This window comes from Quercus lobata, chromosome 11 (assembly GCF_001633185.2).
Source record: "Quercus lobata isolate SW786 chromosome 11, ValleyOak3.0 Primary Assembly, whole genome shotgun sequence".
Lineage (NCBI taxonomy): Eukaryota > Viridiplantae > Streptophyta > Magnoliopsida > Fagales > Fagaceae > Quercus > Quercus lobata.
Window position 1 is genome coordinate 18,098,205 of NC_044914.1, and position 22,523 is coordinate 18,120,727.

At 37.3% G+C, this 22,523-nt stretch overlaps 2 protein-coding genes across 2 annotated transcripts; one reads left to right on the forward strand and one right to left on the reverse strand.

The window, feature by feature from the left end:
* Positions 1 to 27: 27 nt before the first annotated feature.
* Positions 28 to 13,421, reverse strand: LOC115968509 (GTPase Der). The gene is made up of 13 exons (XM_031087917.1): positions 13,054 to 13,421; positions 12,908 to 12,975; positions 9,645 to 9,728; positions 9,222 to 9,515; positions 8,583 to 8,722; positions 6,803 to 6,890; positions 6,363 to 6,548; positions 5,461 to 5,622; positions 3,456 to 3,649; positions 3,121 to 3,271; positions 1,286 to 1,451; positions 881 to 1,013; positions 28 to 444 (listed from the first exon to the last, which is right to left on the reverse strand). Exons 1-12 carry the CDS (start codon positions 13,394 to 13,396, stop codon positions 949 to 951), a joined length of 1,941 nt encoding a protein of 646 aa, XP_030943777.1. The 5' UTR covers positions 13,397 to 13,421; the 3' UTR covers positions 28 to 444; positions 881 to 948.
* Positions 13,422 to 20,594: 7,173 nt separating this feature from the next.
* LOC115968801 lies at positions 20,595 to 21,961 on the forward strand. Its single transcript, XM_031088306.1, has one exon. It carries the CDS (start codon positions 20,681 to 20,683, stop codon positions 21,596 to 21,598), a length of 918 nt encoding a protein of 305 aa, XP_030944166.1. The 5' UTR covers positions 20,595 to 20,680; the 3' UTR covers positions 21,599 to 21,961.
* The last annotated feature ends 562 nt before the right edge of the window (positions 21,962 to 22,523 follow it).

Below are 22,523 nucleotides of genomic sequence, written 5' to 3' on the forward strand. Positions count from 1 at the left end.
ACCATGTAGCTTATTGGTCAATATAATCACATGATTAAACTTACTTGGGGAAATATAAAACATTATGAATTGTACCTAAATCTTGTCCTAATTTAAATAGATACCAAAATAATAATAGTCCTAATTTAAATACAAGATCGAAAAGAATGCATTGGATGGATGCCTGAACATGTTTAAATTTTGATAATGTAACAAGATCTCATCCACCCTTTTCAAAATGGTTGGATAGAATCTTAGGAACTTCATGTTAAAGTTACACTAAGAACTCTTTGAGGATCTTTACACTAAACGACCAATGCAGCTTAAGGTTTGAACCTGGCTTTTCTCCAATGCTCCCCTTATTTTGCTGAATCTCATTCTAGTCAGCTGCCACCATACTAGTAACCTCTCGCTTGTTTGCCAATCACCAATTAGAGCATCTTAACAACAACCTACCTCCAGCAACTAATAATTAGAACAGACCCAGTCAAGAACATGGATTAAGAACTCAAAAGCTTTAAAAATATGGGTGTATAAACTAATTAATAACCCAATAGTTCATATCATATTTACAATTTCCATACTCTAATCCACCCCCAAACACAAAGTTACAAGTTCATGAGTCGCGACCAGCATCATCTAATCAGGGGATGCATACACATTGTCACTCCTTGTTTTGCTGGTTTTTCAGTGGGATTATAAAGTAATACTAATACCCACTCCTAATCAATAAGAGAAAAGAATTTACTAGCCACTCAAGCCAAATTCCCCTCAATCATTCAACAGTCAGTAAGTTCCATGCCACTAGATGATTTTAGTTGGCTGCATGAAGTTTTCCCGTGAAAAAAAAAAAAAAAAAAAAAAAAAAAAAAAAAAAAAAAAAAAAGGAAAAAGAAAAGACCTCTTTTCACATCAGCGCCTTTGTGGTGGAGGTTGGCCTTGGTTCTAAAATGGTGAGAACCTTGTTACTCATGAAGCCAATTCTAATTTTCTATCACGTGGCACAAGATTTGCTGGTGTCCTTGCAGCTCTACCTGTAAACAAATCAAACATAGACACTTAAATTGATTAAATGTTTAAGTAACCATTCCAACATCGCAAGTCAAACTAATTCTATTTTGTTACACATTTTAAAAAGCAAGACCATATTATCAAGAGCAGGATCATCACCCAAAATAGGTGACACAAATGCATACATGCATAGAAAAACCATACATGCATAAAGTCTACCTTAACAAGTTGGCACCATTATTGAAGCAACTGAAAGAAACAAATACCATGGTTATAACATAAGAATGCTACTGACCTTCATCTTTTTCCATTTTTCGTCTGCTGCGCCAAAGAAGACGAATTGGAGTACCAGCAAACCCTGCATTTGTACGTAGTTGCTTCTCCATATAACGCCGGTAAGTCTCAGGGAAAAGTTTCTCATCATTAACAAAGAAAACAAATGTGGGTGGTCTTATGGCAGCCTGCAAAAGGAAATCAAGTAAGATACACTATATCTTGGAGTGGTTCATTTATACAATACATTAAAAAAAATACACTATTTGCATTAAAGGAGAAAAAAGTTCATAAAACAATTCTACCCTGCCCTGCCCTAACATAGTGCACATCATTTCCAAATTCCAATTCTTCGAAATCTAAGCCGTAATCCCGAGGAATTGAGATTGGCTACATAAATCCTTTTATGCTTTCCAATCCTATCTAGGACCATGTTGTCAGTTACCTCTTTAATAGTCATATCTTTCCTTCTATCCAAGTTTTATTTTTTATTTTTTATAGTGAATTCATTAATTTTTTTTTTTTTTAATTTTACCTTTATTTTTTCCTTTTGTCTTTTTCCAGATTAATATTATACACTTGTACTAGTTCATTCCTAAGCCTTCATTGCACATTTGTACATATCTAACAATCTAAGACAATTCTTCACCATATTCTATCTTCAACTGATGCCATCCTCACATTCTCACATAGGCGGAGCTAGGAATTTTTTTGCATGGGTCTTAACTAAAATAAGTAAATAAATACATGGATTTGATAATATTCTGCTTAAAAGAAAAACAAACAGGTGTTTGTTAACTATACTACAGCCAATTTCCATACTCATCAAACCAAGCACTATTGAATATCAATGAAAAAAATCCAATTTTTCTTAATGGAAAGTTGTGGTTATGAGGTTAATAAGGACCCTTTTGTAGATATGCCATTTTAACTTTATCACAATAATTTGGATGGTATTCTAAAATTTTAGTCTGTAGCCCAAGATATATGAGAAGATTTTCCCAGTCAACTTTAAGATGGATGGTTTTGCTTTGAACAATTTCATTCTGGCTACTAGTTTCTTGGGCAAATACCGTTTGCTTTGATACTGGTTTTCTCTTGAGAAATTTATCCAAAAATAATTCAAAAATAGCAACTTCAACACTTTTAAGAATTTAATTTGAATTTTTTTAATTGACAACCTAACAAAAACTTTGCACTAAACTAATACAGAATTTAACTAAAACTGTGAATACTTAAATGAGTTTTATCTTTTAGGACCACTTTTAGAATTGCGATAGGATCTAATCCTTTTTCAAAGGTTCTCATAATTGCCCCACAAAAAAAAAAAAAAAAAACTAAAAATATTATTTTAAAAAAATAAATAAATAAATAAAAATCAGTGGATGCAATTGTACAGATATTTCATATCTCTTAAATTTATGTATCCTTTTTTCCCTTAAAAAAAAAAAAAAAAAAAAAAAAAAAACAATTCGGCGGGTGCAATTGGACCCACTCAAAAATATGTATCTCTGCCACTGCTTTCTCACAAATAATTTAATTCTTTATTCCATCTTTCCTAGTGTTGCCACAAATCCATCTTAACATCCTCATCTCTACTACACTCCTTTTATGGACATGTTCCAAGAGGGAGTGGGTCCCTAAAATTTCAGCATCTCTAGATCCAGTAAAACTCGAACTAAAACCACATGCTTTTGGCCAAAATTGTATGTTAAAAATACTTCAGCTCTATCTAACAAAACAACATAATGAATTTGATCTAAATTGAATCTTTTCTCAAAAACTACGACAATGCATCACTGACAAAATGCATCAAAACACTCATGGTATACAGACTACCGCCATATATTGCATTACCTGAGTGCAGTAATAAACACGTCCTCTCTTGCCACCTCGGGTCCTTGGAGGTGATTTAAAAGCTAGTGATTCCTGTACAACTTGATTTAATATGGAAGTGCTAAGCCTTCTTGACCTCTCCTTTTCAACTGTACTAGCAGCAATAATGATCCTGCACTTGGCACAAATGCGATTACCTAGGACTCGCTATGCTAAGATGCTCAGGTATCATATACAGTAAAGAATTTTCTTAGAGACAATAAGAAGTGCAGAGGGAGGATAGAATTTGGTAAAGAATGCAACTGGACTGTAGTTATGAAACAAAATATATTCTTTTATGGTTCAGTTGAACATACTTGTCAACATTATGACCAGCTATTGCAGTTGAATAAACAATAGGTGCCCAATCAAGAACACGAATTTTCTCCCTAACGTCTTGCTCATAGTATGTTGCGGTCTGCTGATTTTTATTTGGTATGGTATCCCATTTGTTGACAACTATCAGGCACCCTTTCCCTTCTCTCTCTATCCTTTCAGCAATCCTGCAATCCTAGGATATTAAGGAAATACAATATAACGTAATTAAGAACTGATCACTAGTGGAAAGTACCAGCCTGCATCTCACCTTATTAACAGGCCAAAGAGCAGTAATTCTAGATTTGAGAAAATCAAAAGAGCAATCCATTCTCTCAAAATATTTCTTGAAGCTCAAGTTATCACCATCATTCATCTAATATGAATTACTTTCTTTCAAACAATGATCTCAATTAATAAAGCATAGAGAATCCAAATGTCTGCAGCACCAAAGAGCTTTTCAAGGAAAAAAATATTGAAATCAAGTGGAGAGTATGATAAGACAGCCTCTACTTAGGAGCAAGAGATCATCTGCAAGACTACAACATTTTCAGCTACCATATCTGCTTTTCTCTCTCTATTTGTTGGTTAAAACCCACTAACAGTGGATCATATAAATTTCAGCTATTCAAAAATTATATCTGGAGTTGGCCAGACAAGTGAAGCTTGGAGAATGCCTTTTGAAATGGAAATGGATTAGTATTACACACTTATTCACATATAAAGCATTCTATGCCCCTTTGAAACTGATTACTACTTACTTTAATTGGTATGATTAACTTGATTAGTTTAAAATTTCCGTGAAAATTTGATATATTAATCTACTTGATTCCGTATGTTACTAATAAGTCGCAGGCCAAAAGAGAAAAAACTCAAATTTGTTAGAGACACTCTTCCTGTTTTGGTCAATGAAACTGGTTTGCAATCAATGGCCAGGACTGCTAAAAGAAGTGTGGGTGTGATCCACCAAATGCACAAGCACTTGAAACTGTGGTAGACTCTGTTTATGATTTATATTGAGGAGCCAGAAACTCTATGGTAGGCCCTCCTTATTTGAAAAAATATTTCAAGAGGGATTTTTGAAAAGTTGGTGGTTGGAAAAGCAATCCTCAATTCCATATTTTCTCATTTTTCAATTCCAAAACATGGTACCAGAGCTTTTGCATATCTTCGGTCTTATGATTGAATCCTAGGAAACCCCTGTTCTAGTAATTTCATCTATTTTGCATGCTTACGGCACTAAGGTCTAGACTAATATCAAGGTTGTTGGATGGGATTACAAATGATGGGGGATGTTAGTGTGTTTTAAGCTTGAAAGACATGGCAGCCCACTTATTAGAAAGCTTATATAAAAAGACAGCAAACATGAAAAAATATGGATTTTGGGGTGAGATGGGCAGGGGATGTGCACCCCCAAAACCTTTTTCTTTTTCCCTGAGAATAGACACCCCACAACCTAAATTATGGACTAACCTTTTTTCTGTGAGGTGTACTTATTCTTGTAATGATCTCCTTTTCAATAATAGAATCCTAAACTGAATTTATACATTAAGAGTAATCATGAAGCACAGGCAGGAAATCACAATTCTTGTGTCACCCCAAAGACAATGCATAAGACCACAATTCACAGTAATTTAATGTTTAACTTCACATAATACACCTCAAACAACATCAATAATTTAAAATATTTATTGAGACGCATCATTTAACGTAATGAAAATAGATTCTGGGTATCCTGCAGTTTTGAGTAAATATCAATCAATCCATCATAGGCATAATTATTTTCACCATATAGAGCAACAGGGTGCCATGCAGTTTCCAGCACAAAAAAGGCAGAAAACTCAAGAACTTCTTATAGTATGTTAAAGCTATCACGGGCATGATTGCTTTCACCACATTTTGCAACAAGCTACGATACAGTTTTGTTTCCAGCACAAATAAGGTCTAAAGCATGCTCTTAAAACATCAATTAGATTATGACCCTAGAAAAAGACATGGATGAAGTACCTGTTCCGTGATACAAGCCATGGCCTCGATGACAAGAGCGACAACATCAGAACGACGTATGGCTCGAAATGCCCGATTCACTGATAAAGCTTCTGTAATACTACCTGCTGAAGCTACAGCTGCCCTTCTTCTAATTCCAGCAGTATCTATAAGCCGGAACTTCTGCAAACAAGTAATTATTGTGTAAAGTATCTGGGAAAATTTGTGAGTGTAATAAATGCATTTTTAAGTCATTAATGATTCCACACTACGGATGGTTATTACTCTCCTATTTAAGCAATATTACAGCACATATAGAGTAGCTATCTGATAACATGCACTCATTTGTAATGCATGTAAACCAACAAAATTAAGATTCCATCAATCAACTAGCAAGATCTGTACTAATATTTCAATCTTAAAAAGTATAAGGGAATACATACATACATACATACATACATATATATATATATATATATATATATCCAAGTTGAGGGAGCTAAAAAAAGGTAGAGGAAGACCAATAATAACATTGATAGAAAGTGTAGTAAAAAATGACATGTCAATTAAGGAAGTAACTGAGGGTATGATTTTGAATAAAATAGAATGGTGGAAAAGAATACATGTGGCCAACCATGACTAGTATGTTGAGGATCCATAACCCACCTCAAAGTTTTGGGACTAAGGCTTGGTTGTTTATATAGATATATATATATATATATATTTATTTATTTATGTATGATATCCTGTATAACATTATGCATTTTATATGTATTATTTGGCTAAGCTCACTGTATCTAGATATTCATAAGTTTTGGGCAATAACACAAATGCAACTGGAGTACTGCTCAATGACAGGTTGAATATGTTTTTTTTTTAATTTTATAAATAAATGACAGGTTGAATATGTAAACTAATCAAACCTGGCCATCTGGTCCAGTAAATTCAGTATCAATGGCATCACGAGTAGTACCACTGATTGGGCTAACAATTGTTCTATCCTCTCCAACCAATGCATTCAAAATGCTACTTTTACCAACATTTGGTCGGCCAACAATAGCAATTGCAGGAACATAATCTTCTTCTTCTTCATCACGAATTTCTGTACCCTATTTATAAGCATAGATGGATTAAATAAACAAAAGTTTCAAAGCACCAGAGGTGAAAATGCTTATGTGTGCAGTACACTTGATAATGGCCAGAAGTGCAAATTTTGTCATATTAGGAAGAACTACTCAAGAAAATATCAACAAGCTCAACAAAAAATTTGGAGCTCAGTACGTAGGTTTCCAATTTCATCAAACTGCCGTACTGATACAAAAACTCTGTAAGAGTTAGATATTCAACTTTTGGACATACAAACCTCAATTTTTTTCAGTCCTGAACAAACAAGATCAAGAAGCTCTCCAGTTCCAGTCCCAGATACAGCAGATATTGGAAGTGGTGAAAACCTAATTGATCAATCAAAAAGTGAGGTACACTTTTTAATATCAGAACCACATAAGTGAAGAAACAAGAAATTTAAGTCCACCATGAATATCCTATAAACTTGATTATAGTGACAGATTCTGTTAAATACAAAACTCATTCTACACAATCCATATATTTAAGTAATAGACAACACTGCAACACGCACACGCACACGCACATACATAAACATAACAAATGGAATCTTGGACATAACATTCTTTATGAAGTCCTAACATTCAGAAAAATTACTTTGAATTTCATCACTGCAAAACTCATGAAATTATCTCTATTTCCCAAATTTCTAGTCTTTCACCTTGTCTTTTCAAAAACTATAAAGTCTGCCAAAGAATCAATGTGACCCCAAAGGTGAAATGTTATATATATATATATACACTCTCTTTGTCCCATTTTGTTAGTTCCGTTTAGAAAATCCAACTTTTTAAGGGAACATTATTTAACGCATTGTCTTTCAAACAAAATATATAAGTTTCCAAACTGCCCCTTAAACCATTTTAGTTTAAAAAAAATAAAAGTAGTGAAAAAAGGGTATTGAATTTTCAAATAAAGTAATGGTAAGCTGGAAAAGTTATTAAGGGGTATTGATCTCTCATGTAATTTAAGATGGACATTCTTCTTTTGATAATTCAATAGTTACAATGGGGGAAGGGAGAGTTGAACCCTAGACGTTTCCATTGGAAATACTAAGAGGTGCTAGTTGTGAGCTACAAGGCTGTTGGCTTAAGGTGGACATTCTTTACTATCAAGAAATATGTTTCCTAACAATAATTTAAATGCACAAGTGAATTACAACTACTTGCAAATGATGAGCACTAATCCATTTATCAAAACTCACAAAGCTCAAAAAAGTATCCAACACAAAGGGTTTCTCCCATAGAAATAGTATATAACAAATTTTGATGTTAACTTAGAGAGTCACATAAAATAGAACTAGAAGATGGTATCCAACCAAACATCAGTGTGTTTTTCCAAAATAATAATAATAAGAAGAAGAAGAGAAGAATATAGAAACTACATTAGTGGAGTCCGCTAAAATATATTAACATGCATTGACTATGTTAGAGATAGAGGCTCTGTTTGGATTAAACTTATTGTTGCTGAAACTGAAAACTGAAAACACTATAGCAAAATAATTTTTAAATGTGTGAATAGTATCGTGGGACCCATTTTTAATATTTTTTTAATCTGTGAACAACGCTAAACAATGTATGAACAGTGACATGTCTCTTGAACAGTAACTTTTGTCTCTCCCTTAAACGCGTGAAAGCAAAAAAAAAAAAAAAGAAAAAAAAAAAAAGGAAAACGCGACACAGGATTCGGCGTTTCCGCTGAATCCAAACCCACACAGAATCTAATGCAGTCCAAGTCTCAAGCCATTATAATAGAGGATTCATGGTCGTTTTTCCACATTTATATGCAGCCTCCAGATGGTGCTCCTTGGTGCATTAGATATAATATCACAATCATACATATTCGTACTAAATTAGCACAACACAAATACCACACAAAGTCACATTAAATTTGGAATCACAAAAAGCTAAATAAAATTAATGTTTAAACAAAAATCCACATTGTTAACCGATACACAACTGCTATGTGTGTCAAAAACTTGAAAATAAGAAGAAGAAAGAAGGAGATAATAAGAGATGCCTCACCCCAAGGACCAAAACTCTGATGCTTGCATGAGTCCTTTACGTGGAGACTCACACTTGTTAACTGCAAGAATGACATACTTGTTTGAGTAGTTCTTTCGTAGCCAGTCTCCAATTTCTTCATCAGCTGCGGTCAGACCTGCCTGTTCATCATTATCTTTATTTCTTTGTATTATAAACATTTGCTTGCCCAATTATAAAGACAAGAACTTGGAAACAAATGAAAACATTCCAAATAGGTTGAATATATAGTTCCCAAGAAATTACTATTACTAGTTACCACCCTTAAGGCCTTTGTATATTGAAATATTTCTTAGAAGGCCTTTCAAGGTGGAAAAGAGGCTCCCTATGATATGTCAACATGTGCTTCACCATGAGAAATGATCTTCAACATAGAGATAACTTTCTAGGCAAATCTTAAATTTATGCATAACAGTACTACCAAATTTCTACAGGCCAGAAGACACAATACATTCATTCACAAAAATAGCTTTAAGTTCCAAGAACACAAAGGAAAAATATACAATGTTTTTCCCAGCACTAACAAGCATGGGAATCTGAAAGAGAAAGTTCAAGAGGATTGGACAAAATAATGGAAAAAAGACAGACAGTACATTTAAGTCATACAATCATGCAAAATACCTGTCCATCAACAAGAAATACTATGACAGATGCTTCTTCCACGGCTGCTATAGCTTGTCTCTCAATCATTGAGGGCATTTTGGCAACTGCTGCCTCCCTGGAGGCCAGTGGAATCCCATCCATACCAATTGTTGTGGTAATAGCCAAGTCTTCCATAACATCAACCTGTGACTTTGCAATATTGAGAACACCTCCAGTATCAACCACCATAAATTCATACTCTCCCCAAAAGGATCTACCATACAAGCGATCCCTAGTAACTCCCGGTTCATCCACCACAATTGCCCGGTTCCCCTGTATTAATCAAAGAAAGTCAGCTTTCACTGTGAAAACACACGTGGAAGTTTCAATTTTTATTCCCACAGTATGGGAAAGCATCAATACTAATCAGAGAATCAAAAGCCAGAATTATTGATCAAATACCCCAACAAGACGATTAAACAGTGCTGATTTACCAACGTTTGGTCTTCCAACAATTGCAACCCTTGGAAGTAGATGGTCAGGGATCTGCACATTGAATTTATAAACTTTAGTAAGCAACAGCTAAAGTTTATCAGTTAAATTGCATCACTGAAACATGCAATTTCTTTAGGTTCTTTATCTATTTTTGTGGTTAACTTTGAAATATAAATAAACAAAATTGAGGGTAGGTGCAAATTATGGAACTCTTTCTTCCCATATTTACAATAAATTGGGAGTAAAGCTGCCTACCAATCACTTCTCTCAAATCCCGCAAAAGTAGAAGCTTTGTGCACTAGGTATGACCTATATAACAAACTTTCACAAGGATATCCTTTGTTATTCTTAAACTTCATTTATATTTTACACTGTCAACTTCTTGTATCTTCTAAATAAGTGATTCTTAATTTCAAGGTTATCTACTATTAACCAAAGTACCCACAAATATACTTCAGGTAAATCTCACAAAAACAATGAAAAAAAAAAATGATTAACCCTCACACTTCTCGTGATATTACATTACATGTATACCATAGTATTTTTTATATTTTCTAATTCATAAATCTTTTTTCTTTTTTGGTCTTCAGCTATTTGATTTTGTGGACAAATACAGAGGAAAATATGATGGCACTATCTCTGTGGCCTAAAAGTACTACCAATCTATCAGTGGTTACAAAGTAAGTTTTTTTTTTAATGTAAACATGTTTGGTGTCACGTAATTTGTAATTTTTAATAATGTGAAACTAGATACACTTTAGATTTGTACTATCTAATCTGATCCATAAATTGGATCGAAAAGAGAATGGTTTTCAATTAATTTTGAAGACTTACTACTGCAATAATAGTGTTTATGTGGTATGTTTTTATTGATTTGATTTTGCTGTGTGTGTGTGTAGGATGAGTTGCTTTGGGCTGCTGCATGGTTGTACCAGGCAGCTGAAAATCAGTACTACTTGAACTACCTTGGGATAAATGGTGACTCTCTCAGTGGAACTACATGAAGCATGAGTGAGTTTAGTTGGGATGTCAAGTATGCTGGGGTTCAGAAACTTGTGGCCAAGGTAATAATTCATGAACTAAACTATACTACTTAATTTGCTTTTTCAGAAATATGTTACATGTTGAAAATCACATGGACTTCATTGTATGATAATTTGTCAATCAAAAACCTCAACCATGTAACAAGTGCATGAATAATTGGTTTGTCTATTTGCTTGCACTTCCTAATGCAAGGGAAAGCTGGTGGCAATGCATCAGTCTTTGAGAAGTACCAGGAGAAGGCAGAATCTTTCATGAACAATTGCCTTGGAAAGGGCAGTTAGAATGTTCAGAAGACTCCCAGCAACCTTATCTTCCACCAGAGGTGGAAAAACATGCAATTTGTGAATAGGGCATCTTTTCTAACTGCTGTCTACTCTAATTATTTTGCTTCTGCTGAAAGAAACATGAATTGTGCTTCTGGAAATGTTCCACCATGAGCTTATCTCCGTCTCCAAAAAACAGGTAATTTAATTATATTGTGCAAATTCTGCATTGTTTTTGTTGAATTGAGCTTTGATTATATCACAAGTAATAAAGATTTGCACAAGTTATGTGAAGCATATAATTGATGTTATGAAATGTTAAAACTCTCAGGTGGACTACCTTTTTGGGGACAATCCAAGAGCCACAAGTTACATGGTGGGATATGGAAACAACTACGCACAACAAGTTCACCACAGGGCTTCCTTGATTGTTTCCATCAAGGTTAACCCTTCATTTGTCAGCTGCTGTGGGGGTTTGCCACTTGGTTCAGCAGGAAAGCAAGCGATCCCAATCTCCTTGTTGGTGCAGTCATTAGTGGTCCAGATTCCTATGACAACTTTGCTGATGAAAGAGACAAGTATGAGCAAACTGAGCCTGCTACCTACAACAATGCTCCTATTTTTGGTTTATTGGCATGACTAAGTGGTGGTCATGGTGGGTATAACCAGCTCCTTCCAAGTAAATGCGCTATAACATGATCATCTCTAAAATTCACTTACATTGACTCATTATGGGCATTTAATCACGATATTTGATGGATAAACTTTTCTTACAGCGGTTGCTCCAGCACCTAAACCTGTTGTTATCCAACCAAAGCCAACTCCAAAATCCAAAATCCAAAGTTATTCCAGCTCCAGGTATACCCAGACCTCTTATGGTCCATGTAATTTACCAAATTTGTTTAGAGATGAGCTTCACTAATTTTTAAAGTATCTATTGGAAAATAAGGTCTAACTGAGTATTACGTTTTGCAGCAGCATCTTGAGGCCCAATTGCCGTAGAACAGAAGTTGACAACTTCATGGAATGCCAATGGGACAAATTACTACAGATATTCCACAATTGTGACAACAAGTCTGCTAAGACACTGACGGATCTCAAGCTTTCAATTTCCAAGCTTTATGGTCCTATATGGGGACTAACAAAGTCCGGTGATTCCTATGTTTTTTTTTTTTATCATGGCTCAACACTTTAGCTGCTGGAAAGAGTCTTGAGTCTGTCTACATTCATTCTGCTTCGCCAACAAACATATCCATCTCAAGCTACACTTTGGCGCCCTAAGAAAGAAACTAAGATACACAAAGATGGTTCACACAGTTTGTTGGAAGGTTCACATGGTTTCTCAGGTTGTAATGTAAAAATTGTGCAGCTATACACATGCAATCCAGAAAGGTATTTTTCTTTTTTCTTTTAAAATTTTCATCTTTACTTGTTGATTTGGGATTTTGGTAGGATTTTAGATGAAAGTAGGATAAAAAAGGCTGAAGCTTGGAGGGAGAAAGGCGTGAAGAGACAGTTTAAAAAATGTGCTCATCCTCTTTCATCTCCACTTCATTACTTATATAGAGTGATCTAAGAGAGGGGCAATGAAAGATTAACAATTGAGAACTAAAGGAAATGACTTTCTCAATAAATTTCAAGTTTTTACTTTCTTTGTACTTCAAAGAAGCTTTGGGTGTCAGTTGGGTTTTTGTTGTGACTGATTGATGATGTTGTAAAGTTTGCAACAATTCCTGTTTCCCATATGAATATAGTTTTGAGTAACAACACTGGTTTCATAATTTCATCACATTCCAAATTTGATATGTTTTACAAAATTTAATTTGTTTTTGAGAGACAACATTAGCAATGAACCACTACCTTATTATTCACACATTAACAAAGAAAGTAAATAGCTTTAAAAATGGGAAATGGGTTACTGACATTTATAGTGGTAATTTTACGCTTGCTCTGCTTTCGACCGCGTTGGATCGGAACATTGGGCTCGTCCTCTGAAACCAGATGACTTGATTGAATACAACAGAAATTGAATGGAAATGAAAATTCAAATTCAAAATCGAAAGACTCACCGATTGTTAACTGGCGGGATAAGGAGGTAGAGTACTCTCGAGCAGCGTTTCTGGCTTCTTTCTCGAGCGCGGCGACGTCGATATCCTCGCCGTCGGATTCCTCTCCGTCCTGGTTCTGGTTCTGGTTCTGGTTCTGTTTTGGTTGTTGTTGATTGGTGCTTGAGAAACGAGAAATGTGGTGGGGAAGAGAGCGTTTGGAGAGAGAAAGGGAAAGGGAGAGATGAATTGGAGAGAAGAGGGAAGGAGGTTTGGGAATGGGAATTGGGGAGAGAAGGGAAAGGGTTTTGGAGAGAGTAGTACTGGAACTGGAAGAGTAGAACAAGCTTAGCTCCACACCTTGCATTGTTGTGCTTGTGGGATTGGGAAGCTTTGGTCTTGGCGGTTAAACCATTTATCTTTATTGTCCTTTTTTTTTTCCCCCTTTTTTTCTTTTGCAAATTTGATTTTTTTTTTTTTTTAATAATTTAGAAACATTTGCTAAAATTTAATAGAAAGATAAATTATAAATTACACCCTTAAAGTTTGGAGTGTTTAGATTTTACATCTAAAAGTTTTAAAATTTGGCTTTTACCTCCTGATATTTGGAGATATTTAAGTTTTACACTCTAACGTTTCAAAATTTGGATTTTACCCCTTAAATTTTAGGGATGTTTAGATTTTATTCCATAAAGTTTGAGAGTATTTGGATTTTATATCCTAAAATTTTAGAATTTAAGGATGTAAAATTCAAACACCCTCAAATTTTAGGGGATAAAATCTAAATTTTATAACACCAGGGTGTAAAATCTAAACATCCCCAAACTTCAAGGGATAAAATCCAAATTCTAAAACTTTAAAGTGTTAAATCCAAACACCCCCAAACTTTAGAAGTATAATTTGCAATTTAACCTTAATAGAATTTGGAACAAGTTTGAGTTCTATATATTTTAATAAATTCAGATTTTAAATAATTCTCAACTCAAATCTATCTTTTCTCATTCTTAAGTAAGTGCATCGAAATGGACTGGAGTGAATCAAAATGGACCCAAGTAAACCAAGGCCAAAAGGGACCAAAATGTACTCATGTGAATCGAATTTTTTTTTTTTTGTTTTTAAGAAAAAAAATGGACTCCCCTAACTTCCACTTGAACTCACAATTAGTGTGCATTTGGGAACCGATTAAAAATTAAAATTATTTTATTATTTAGCTTATTTTTGCAGCTTATTTTTGCTACTATTTATGGGTCCCATTGTATTATTTTAACTAACTTTTACCTTTATCTACAGTACTTTCAATAATAAGTTTTCAGTTTTAATTTCAGCAAAATAAGCGGTATCTAAATGCATCCTTAATATTATTTTATAATATATCAATTATAATAGAATGTCAACAACCATGATAAAAAAAAATTAAAAAAAAAGCTATAAAAATATGTGACATTAGATTTAAAAAAAGAAATCCAAAGTAAAATTGTATGGTACCAAAAACCTTTTAGGCTGTAATTCAACTAATTAGCACATTCTAGTGTCATTTAAAGTTCAAATCCCCTACTCTAAGTATCAAATTATATACCATTATTTTTATCTTTTTCCTTTTCTAGTAGTGCCATAGGTAGTTTTATGCAGTACCTTTAGCATTTTTTTTTTTTTTTTTGATATAAAATATTTAGTTTAATTTTTTTTAGATAATACTTTAACTTAATTTAATGGCCTGTTTGGGAGTTTAAAAATGGAGGGGGAGTAGAGTAAAGGGAGAGAGAGTAATCTAATTACCTTGTTTGAAAGTTTTTTTAAGGAATGAGGGGGAGGGATTTAGAGGGGTTTGGAAGGGTTTCAACTACCTCTAACCCCTCATTTTTAATTCCCCCAAATTGGAGAGATTTGGAGGGAGAGTAGAGTAGATAAATTATTGATCAAACCAATTTCCTAATTTAACCTTTTTAAATTAACAAAATTACAAACAGATTATTCAAATCATTTTTTTTTGTTTCCCGAGAAAATATGAGAAAAAAATTTTGAATCTGACTATTTACATTTGTTACTGACTTTGCAAATAAGGCAACCCAACGAGAAAAATTCAAGCTCACGATGAAATACAAATTCCATTAGAAATTGAAACCCTAACAACAAAATCAAAACAAAAAAAACAAAACAAAAATTAAAAAAAAAAAAAAAAAAGGAAGCAAAACGATTCGGATTGAACCTGCAAAAAATTCAAAGCAAAACCAAAACCCACATCCAATCTGAGAGAGAGAATCAGAGTGAGAGAAAGAGAGGATCGGAATGAGAGAAAGAGAGAGAATCCACCATCGCCGCCGCTCCAAACCACCATGCCATCACTGCCGATCTCCAAACCACCACACTGTCGCCGCCGATCTCCAAACCACCACGCTGTCGCCGCCGATCTTCAATCCCTGCTGTCGATTTTGATATCCAATCCCCGCCGATCTGAGAGACCCACAACAAAAATTCAAAGCAAACCAAAACCCACATATAATCTGAGAGAGAGAATCGGAGTGAGTGAAAGAGAGAGAATCCACCATCGTTGCCGCTCCAAACCACCACACCATCGCTGTCGATCTCCAATCGCCGTTTTGACACGACGGTGGCTCGCTCCGACGGATTCTCCTTGGGGTTCGTTGGGAAAACCTCTGTCTTTTTTTTTTTTTTGGTTAAACACTTTCTTCTTCAACCCAACACAGGTATATACAATAAAGAAAATTTAATTTAATTTTTATTATAATTTTTTTTGAGGTAATCAAAATTATTTTATAATAGTTAATACTTAATAGTAGTTTTATATGTATATATATATGTGGGGACCAGCCCAAAATAATAGGTTGACTGGGGCCCCTGGGCTCGTCCGAGGAGGCGTTCGTCCGAGGAGGCGTCGTGGTCCAGAATCCTTATTTAGGCCCACTGGGGCAAAGAGAACATGTCCGAGGAGTAATTCCTCCTCGAACATTCCAAAATCCGGGTCAAAGGTGCGCCCCAGCTACTGTAGTCCTTCCACCAAGTACATAAAAAGAAAGGAAACCCAAAATATCTCAGTAAAAATTGCCTCTACCACATTAAATGCACCACAACTACTCTCCTAGCCGCATTAATGAAGAGAAGACCCCTGAACAGTGTTACCTTGGCCACTGCAACTCACAAAGATCTGATAAGGGTGTTTAATGGGACAGGTGCTCAAGTAGGGGTTGGGATGATCAACAAGTGTAAAGCCCAGATGATAGGAGAGGGTCTATATAATATGTAAAGGTCCCCCAAGAGAAGGAGAGGAGAGACGGAGAGAAAGAGTGGAGAGAACACTGTAGAGAACTTTTATTTGCATGAATCTCTGTCCATTAATCAAGTTTGAAACCTGATCATTTGAGAAGGACCTCTCTTCACTGTTACCTCATTTTGTTCTTGTTTCTGTATCCCCTGAGCCCATGCAATAAACCATTTAAGCTAATTGAAACCAAGTTCTTTAGCCCATATTCTACAAAAAATTCATTGTGTGGGACCTTTTGGGCCAAGACCTGACCAACAAGGATTGGGCCAACTAAAACCGTGTCCCTACAATTGGCGCCGTCTGGTTGCTCCCAAGTTGAGCCACGTGAACATTCTGGCCTTGAACTATCTTCTAAGGTCTAAAATCTACGTTACCGAGGACGGGCAGCTGCGCGCGTGTCATTTGGTTTTGGGCTACCGACTACTAACCCGCTCTTTCCAAACCATCGGCCACGCCATAAGAGCTGGTAGTCCAAGGTTGGCTAAGATTGACGTATCCAAACCCAAGTTTCTGGCCCAACAAGATCTTAAGCCAGTCGTGTTACCTGGCGTTCGAAATCTTCCACCAGCCGTGCAACTACCTCCGCCAGACAACCTTGACGTTGCTGCGCCAGTTGAAGGAGAGACCGAATCATCTCGTCTTTCTCTTGAGGAGGAGATAGACGAGTTCTATTTTGAAGAGGAGGTTCATCAAGCCCCTTTGATTGAGCTTTCAGACCCTGAAGGGGAGCAGGATCGAAACTCTGTGGTCGGCGCTCCGATTATCATAGCCTGCTCGAACGACTCTTCAGACGAGGAGGTAGACAATATGGCTGGTAAAGGAAAAACCTTATGAGAATTGATGTCCTCCCAAGGAAAAGGTCAATCTTCGAAGGTGCCTGCTCAGTCGCAGGCCCAGGACCTTCCTTCAGTTGCTCCTCAGGTTTCTTCTGACCTTGGCCTCAAGGTTAACCCGGACCTAAAAAAGAAAAGGCCGACTGAAATCCCCAAGGAAGGCGAGGTGGTGCCCCGCCAGGGCAAGCAGCAAAAAACCACCCGGGGGCAAAAGAATAAAAGGGCTTCCTCCGTAGAGAGTCGAGAGAAGGAGAATCGGGCTGAAGTGTGTGCTTAACCGCGCACTTGGGGCCCAAAGCTGGAGCTGGATGGGGTTGCTATCCTTACACTGCATCGGTCCGAGAATACAACAGGGGCCGAGCAGGGTACATAACTGAGGCTTTGGAGCAGCCAATACTTCTCCCTCGGGATATGGAGGCCTACAGACGGTTCTCTCAGCCCGAGCTCTTTCTATCCCTTAAGAGGGACCTTGCAATGGTAAGTCACTCTTCTACCCTTCCGTTAAATCATTAGACATTGTTGCATTCTAAGACAATTTTTTTTTTGTTGGCAGATCACTCAGCAGGTGTTTGTGGTTGAGGAGTTTTGTCGCAGCAATCGCAGCTTAGCTGAAGCTGAAGCCCAATCTCGGACAGAGATGGAGAAAACCGTGGGGTCCCTCAAGTAAGAGAACTTTGAGCTTGCGGAAAAGTTCAAAGAGGCGGAGAAAAAGCGCCGGAGTGCTGAGGCCGGCTTGAAGAACGCCGAAACTCAAGCTGAGGACCAGCGCCAACAATTGTACGTGACCGAGACTAGTCTGGCCACTGAAAAACAAACAATGCTGGATCTTAAGGCCGCGCTACAAAAAGCTGAGGAGGAGGTTAGAGTTAAACTATAAAATTTATGACTCTTAATCAAAAAAGAGAGTGAATCCGAAAAGCTAAGCCCCTTCCCTAAAGGTTTGGTCCTAAAGGCGCCGCACCTGGAATTCCTGCCTGAGTTGGACAATAAAAACCATCGCTCCATTCTCCTGAGGCAATGAGGAAGTCATCCTTCATAATCTTATTGGATATGGGGAGGCAGGAGATTAGCCTAACCACCTCGGACCGAGATTTAAGGTAATACCCTCACTTTTCGACGTAGTGGCCCTCGTACAGGTGAACCACATCATGCCAGGTCAGGCCTAGACCCATCCGCTCGTTCAAGACATCTATGCAGCCTAATATCCTGAACATGTTCGAAGCGCACTAATGCGGTGTCAACCTATGGTGGAACAAGTAGTCCCGGGTAATCCTACGCATGGGGAGTGTTATTCCTCCTTCAATGAAGGCAATCATAGGAATGACAACTTCACCCACGTCTCTATCTATCAATACTCCTTCTGGGGGACAGTACCGCAGAACCACCCCTTGCGGGATGTGGTATTTTACCCTAAAAGCCTCCATGGCGGCCGGAGTATCTACTAGGTCCTTGAATCTACCCATCTAAGTTGAACTGAGGGGGGGGGCAAAAATAAAAATCAAGGAGAAAGGTGAAATCCGAGGAGAAATTCGAAGCAACAAAACGAACGGAACTTACGAGTATCTTCACAAACGACCAGAAAGATGCTAAAAAATCTCCTCTAGGAAGAACGCTTCACAGAAACGGTTATGGAAATCTAAAGAACGGAAATGTTCGTAGATCTCTGGGCGTTGGAGTTCTTTGGAGTTCTCTAAACTTCTGATATGCAGATAAAAAAGAAAAGATGAGCCTCTCTAGCACTTTATATAGCAAGAGAGAGAAAGAGAAAACCACTCCCGCTCAAGAATTCAAGGAAAAATGCTGGCTGTCAGATCCACGCCTCGCCGTTAGATGAAGGAGACATAAAACTACCTGGAGTAAATAGCCGCACCTCGTAAATTGCAGCGCGTTAAAAGTAACTGCCCGCACGCGTGAACCAAGATCTCATTAATTCCATCCTTTGTAAATGTCAAAACCCCGCTTTTTTCCTCGGAAAGAGATCAAAAACCGGAGTTTTGAGGGGCTATTGTGGGGACTGGCCCAGAATAATAGGTTGACTGGGCCCTGGGCCCGTCCGAGGAGGCGTTCGTCCGAGAAGGCGTCGTGGTCCAGAATCCTTATTTAGGCCCACTGGGGCAAAGAGAACATGTCTGAGGAGTAATTCCTCCTTGGACATTCCAAAATTCGGGTCAAAGGTGCGTCCTAGCTACTGTAGTCCTCCCACCAAGTACGTAAAAAGAAAGAAAACCCAAAATATCTCAGTAAAAACTGCCTCCACCACATTAAATGCACCACAACTACTCTCCTAGTCGCATTAATGGAGAGAAGACCCCTGAACAGTGTTACCTTGGCCACTACAACTCACAAAGAACTGATAAGGGTGTCTGATGGGACAGGTGCTTAAGTAGGGGTTGGGATGATCAACAAGTGTAAAACCCAGATGATAGGAGAGGGCCTATATAATGTGTAAAGGTCCCCCAAGAGAAGGAGAGGAGAGGCGGAGAGAAAGAGAGGAGAGAACACTGTAGAGAACTTTTATTTGCATGAATCTGTGCCTATTAATCAAGTTTGAGACCTGATCATTTGAAAAGGACCTCTCTTCACTGTTACCTCCTTTTGTTCTTATTTCTGTATCCCTTGAGCCCATGCAATAAACCGTTTAAGCTAACTAAAACCAAGTTCTTTAGCCCATACTCTACAAAAAAATTCATTGTGTGGGACCTTTTGGGCCAAGACCTGACCAACAAGGATCGGGCCAACTAAAACCGTGTCCCTACAATATATATTTTTGATGGATATTAGTGGTATTTAATGGAATAAGAATGTTGATTAAATAATTATTTAATCTAACAAATTAATCTTAGACTAATGTTGTAAGTCCATTTTCAAATAGGAGTAAATTTGTCTATTTAAATTATTTTCTCTCCTCTCCATCCTAATTTTTAAAATATCCAAATAAGGGGAAGGGCTAATTACTCCTTTCCCCCTTACTAATTCTAAAAACATCCAAATAAGGTGGAGGGGAACCATTCCCCTCTACTCTCCTCCCCACTACTCTCCTCCCCTCTACTCCACTCTACTCTCCTCCCTCTCTAAACTTTCAAACAGGCCATAAGTGTATATATGTAAAGTTTCCTTATAAATAGTTGAACCACATTCCTTGCTCCCCATCCCACAAAAATCTTATTTGTGGAGTATCACGCCAAAATCTTTAGGTAGTTATTTTTTTATTTTTAGCAGTAAATGGGATGGTGAATTTTTTTTTCTTTTTGGGGAAGAATAAATGGGATGGTGAATTGGTGATAAATAAAAGAGAAAGGAAATCGAAGAAGCAATCGACAAACGTAGCTCATTGGTATGGGCCAAATGTCATGGGCTTATTCCTGAGGTCGCGGGTTCTATTCCTAAGCCCCGGCCTCACTCACACGGATCTGTGAATTATGATTTGTGCCACTGTGAAAGTGACGCTCTAAAATATAAAATCTCCCCCATTAAAAAGGAGCCTTGCCTAGGGTTTGAAGCCCCTTCTCCCCTTCTTCTTCTTCTGCAACAAATCACCATGAAAGCAAAGCCTCCTTCAAAACCCAAAACCCATCTTCATCTTCATCAAGAAGAACCCCAAAACCCATCAGGGTTCTCATTCGCCATAGCCAGAATAGCAGTCTCGCAGATCTGCCAGTCAGTGGGGTACAAGGCCACCCAGCTCTCCGCACTCAACGCTCTGACCGTGGTGGCCACCAAGTACCTCGAGGCCATAGCCAAGTCGGCCTCTTCCTTGGCCAACACCTCCAACCGCACGCAGTCGAACCTGCTGGACCTCACACTTGCCCTCCACCACCTTGTTACTCTCCACACCTCCACTCTCTTCTCCATCTCTTCCTCCGGAGGAATCATCAGAGAACTCGCTGACTTCGTCTCATTCCATGACGAAATCCCATTTGCCAAGCCAATCCCACGCCCACAGATTACTTCCATTCCTTCCCGGGCTTCTTCTTCTTGTTCTTGTTCTTCTTCTTTTTCCCATGTGCCCAAATGGCTGCCCAAGTTTCCTGATAGTGTTATTAGTTGCTCAGTGAATGAGAGAAAGTGTGGGGAGAGGTTGTGGGAGGATTCGGTTTTGGGTGGTGGAGGGATTGAAACTGAGTGTAGTACTAGTACTAGTGATGTGATTGAGCAGGAGAAGCTAAAGGAGGGAAAGCTTGAATTGGATTTGGAGAGAACAGGGAAAGTCAGGTTTAGAATTACTACAACTAGAGGAAGAGGAGGTGGAGGTGGAGGTCGAGGTTTAAGGAGGGTTTGTAGAGAAGAGAAAGGGGTGTGTTGGAATCATCATAATCATCATTACAATAACAAGAATATCACCAATAATAGTACTAATGATGATGATGTTCTTGATGATGATGGTGATGATCAAAGTAATGGGATTTTTTATGATGAGGGTCTGAAGAAGAGTGGCTTGAAGAGAAAAAGAAGATAGTAGTTGTTTCATTCATGCTTGTTTATATAAATCAAAGTGTAAATGGTCCTAAATCTCGAACTTGTTCACTGATGATGCTCTACACCGGCTTGGGGACCAGTAGGATACGTTGCTATGACAAGAGCTTGGCGCGCATATTATATTACTTTGTCATGGTTATAACTTTCTTGATAGGCCTTTGTGATGGTTATAACTTATATATAGTCTTTGTTCACATGACATGGAACACTAATATATATGTATTATAGCCTAGTTACCCCATCAAATTTTTGCTTCGAATGGGTGGAATGAGAAATACTTGTCTATGGCCAGAATTTTTTTTGTTAAAGACTTGTTATATTTTTATATATAGGGAAAAATTAAACTCAGAGAACAATGCAGTTTGTAGTTGAAGCCTCTCTCTCAGTGAGTTAATCAGCATGATATAAGTTTTGTTTATTGCTACTGTTATTCCAAGGCATTTACTCAACTGCTTGAAACACAAATGGCCCTCTCCTAAAACGGAATTCTTCCTCTGCAAGGTAATCCTCACATGAACAATTTTTCGGTCATCACAATATACCGCAAAACCTACTGCAACTGCACTAACTTATTAAGTACTTGTACACTAGAAAAGCCCGAATTTCAAGTTTCAACCAGAGAAAGCTATAAGCCAATAACACATCTTAGGGAATTATTGGCGCAAGGCCTTTTAAGTTATTTGGTCACGAAAGTGCAACAACTTTGTGACAGTCTCTGTAATATTGACTACGCCCAAAACATGCTGAGGATTGTAGTTTCTTCCACAGGTTTTAGAATTCAACAATATCGGAACAATAAAAACTAAAAAGGCTACCCAAACCTGGCCATTAATGTTCTTTGCCCAAAATAATGCAATACCTGAAGATTTTTAAAGCAGGATTTTTAAATGCAGGAAGTTGCAGGC

Bases quoted from the DNA above. Each gene is read 5' to 3' on its own strand.
- LOC115968509 (XM_031087917.1), bottom strand. From the start codon at position 13,396: ATGCAAGGTGTGGAGCTAAGCTTGTTCTACTCTTCCAGTTCCAGTACT. The intron at 9,729-12,907 runs GTCAGTAACCCA...TTCAATGTGCAG, and splicing joins GTAAAATTACCACTATAAAT to ATCCCTGACCATCTACTTCC. The intron at 3,272-3,455 runs GTATGTTCAACT...TGCCAAGTGCAG, and splicing joins GCTGGTCATAATGTTGACAA to GATCATTATTGCTGCTAGTA.
- LOC115968801 (XM_031088306.1), top strand. From the start codon at position 20,681: ATGAAAGCAAAGCCTCCTTCAAAACCCAAAACCCATCTTCATCTTCAT.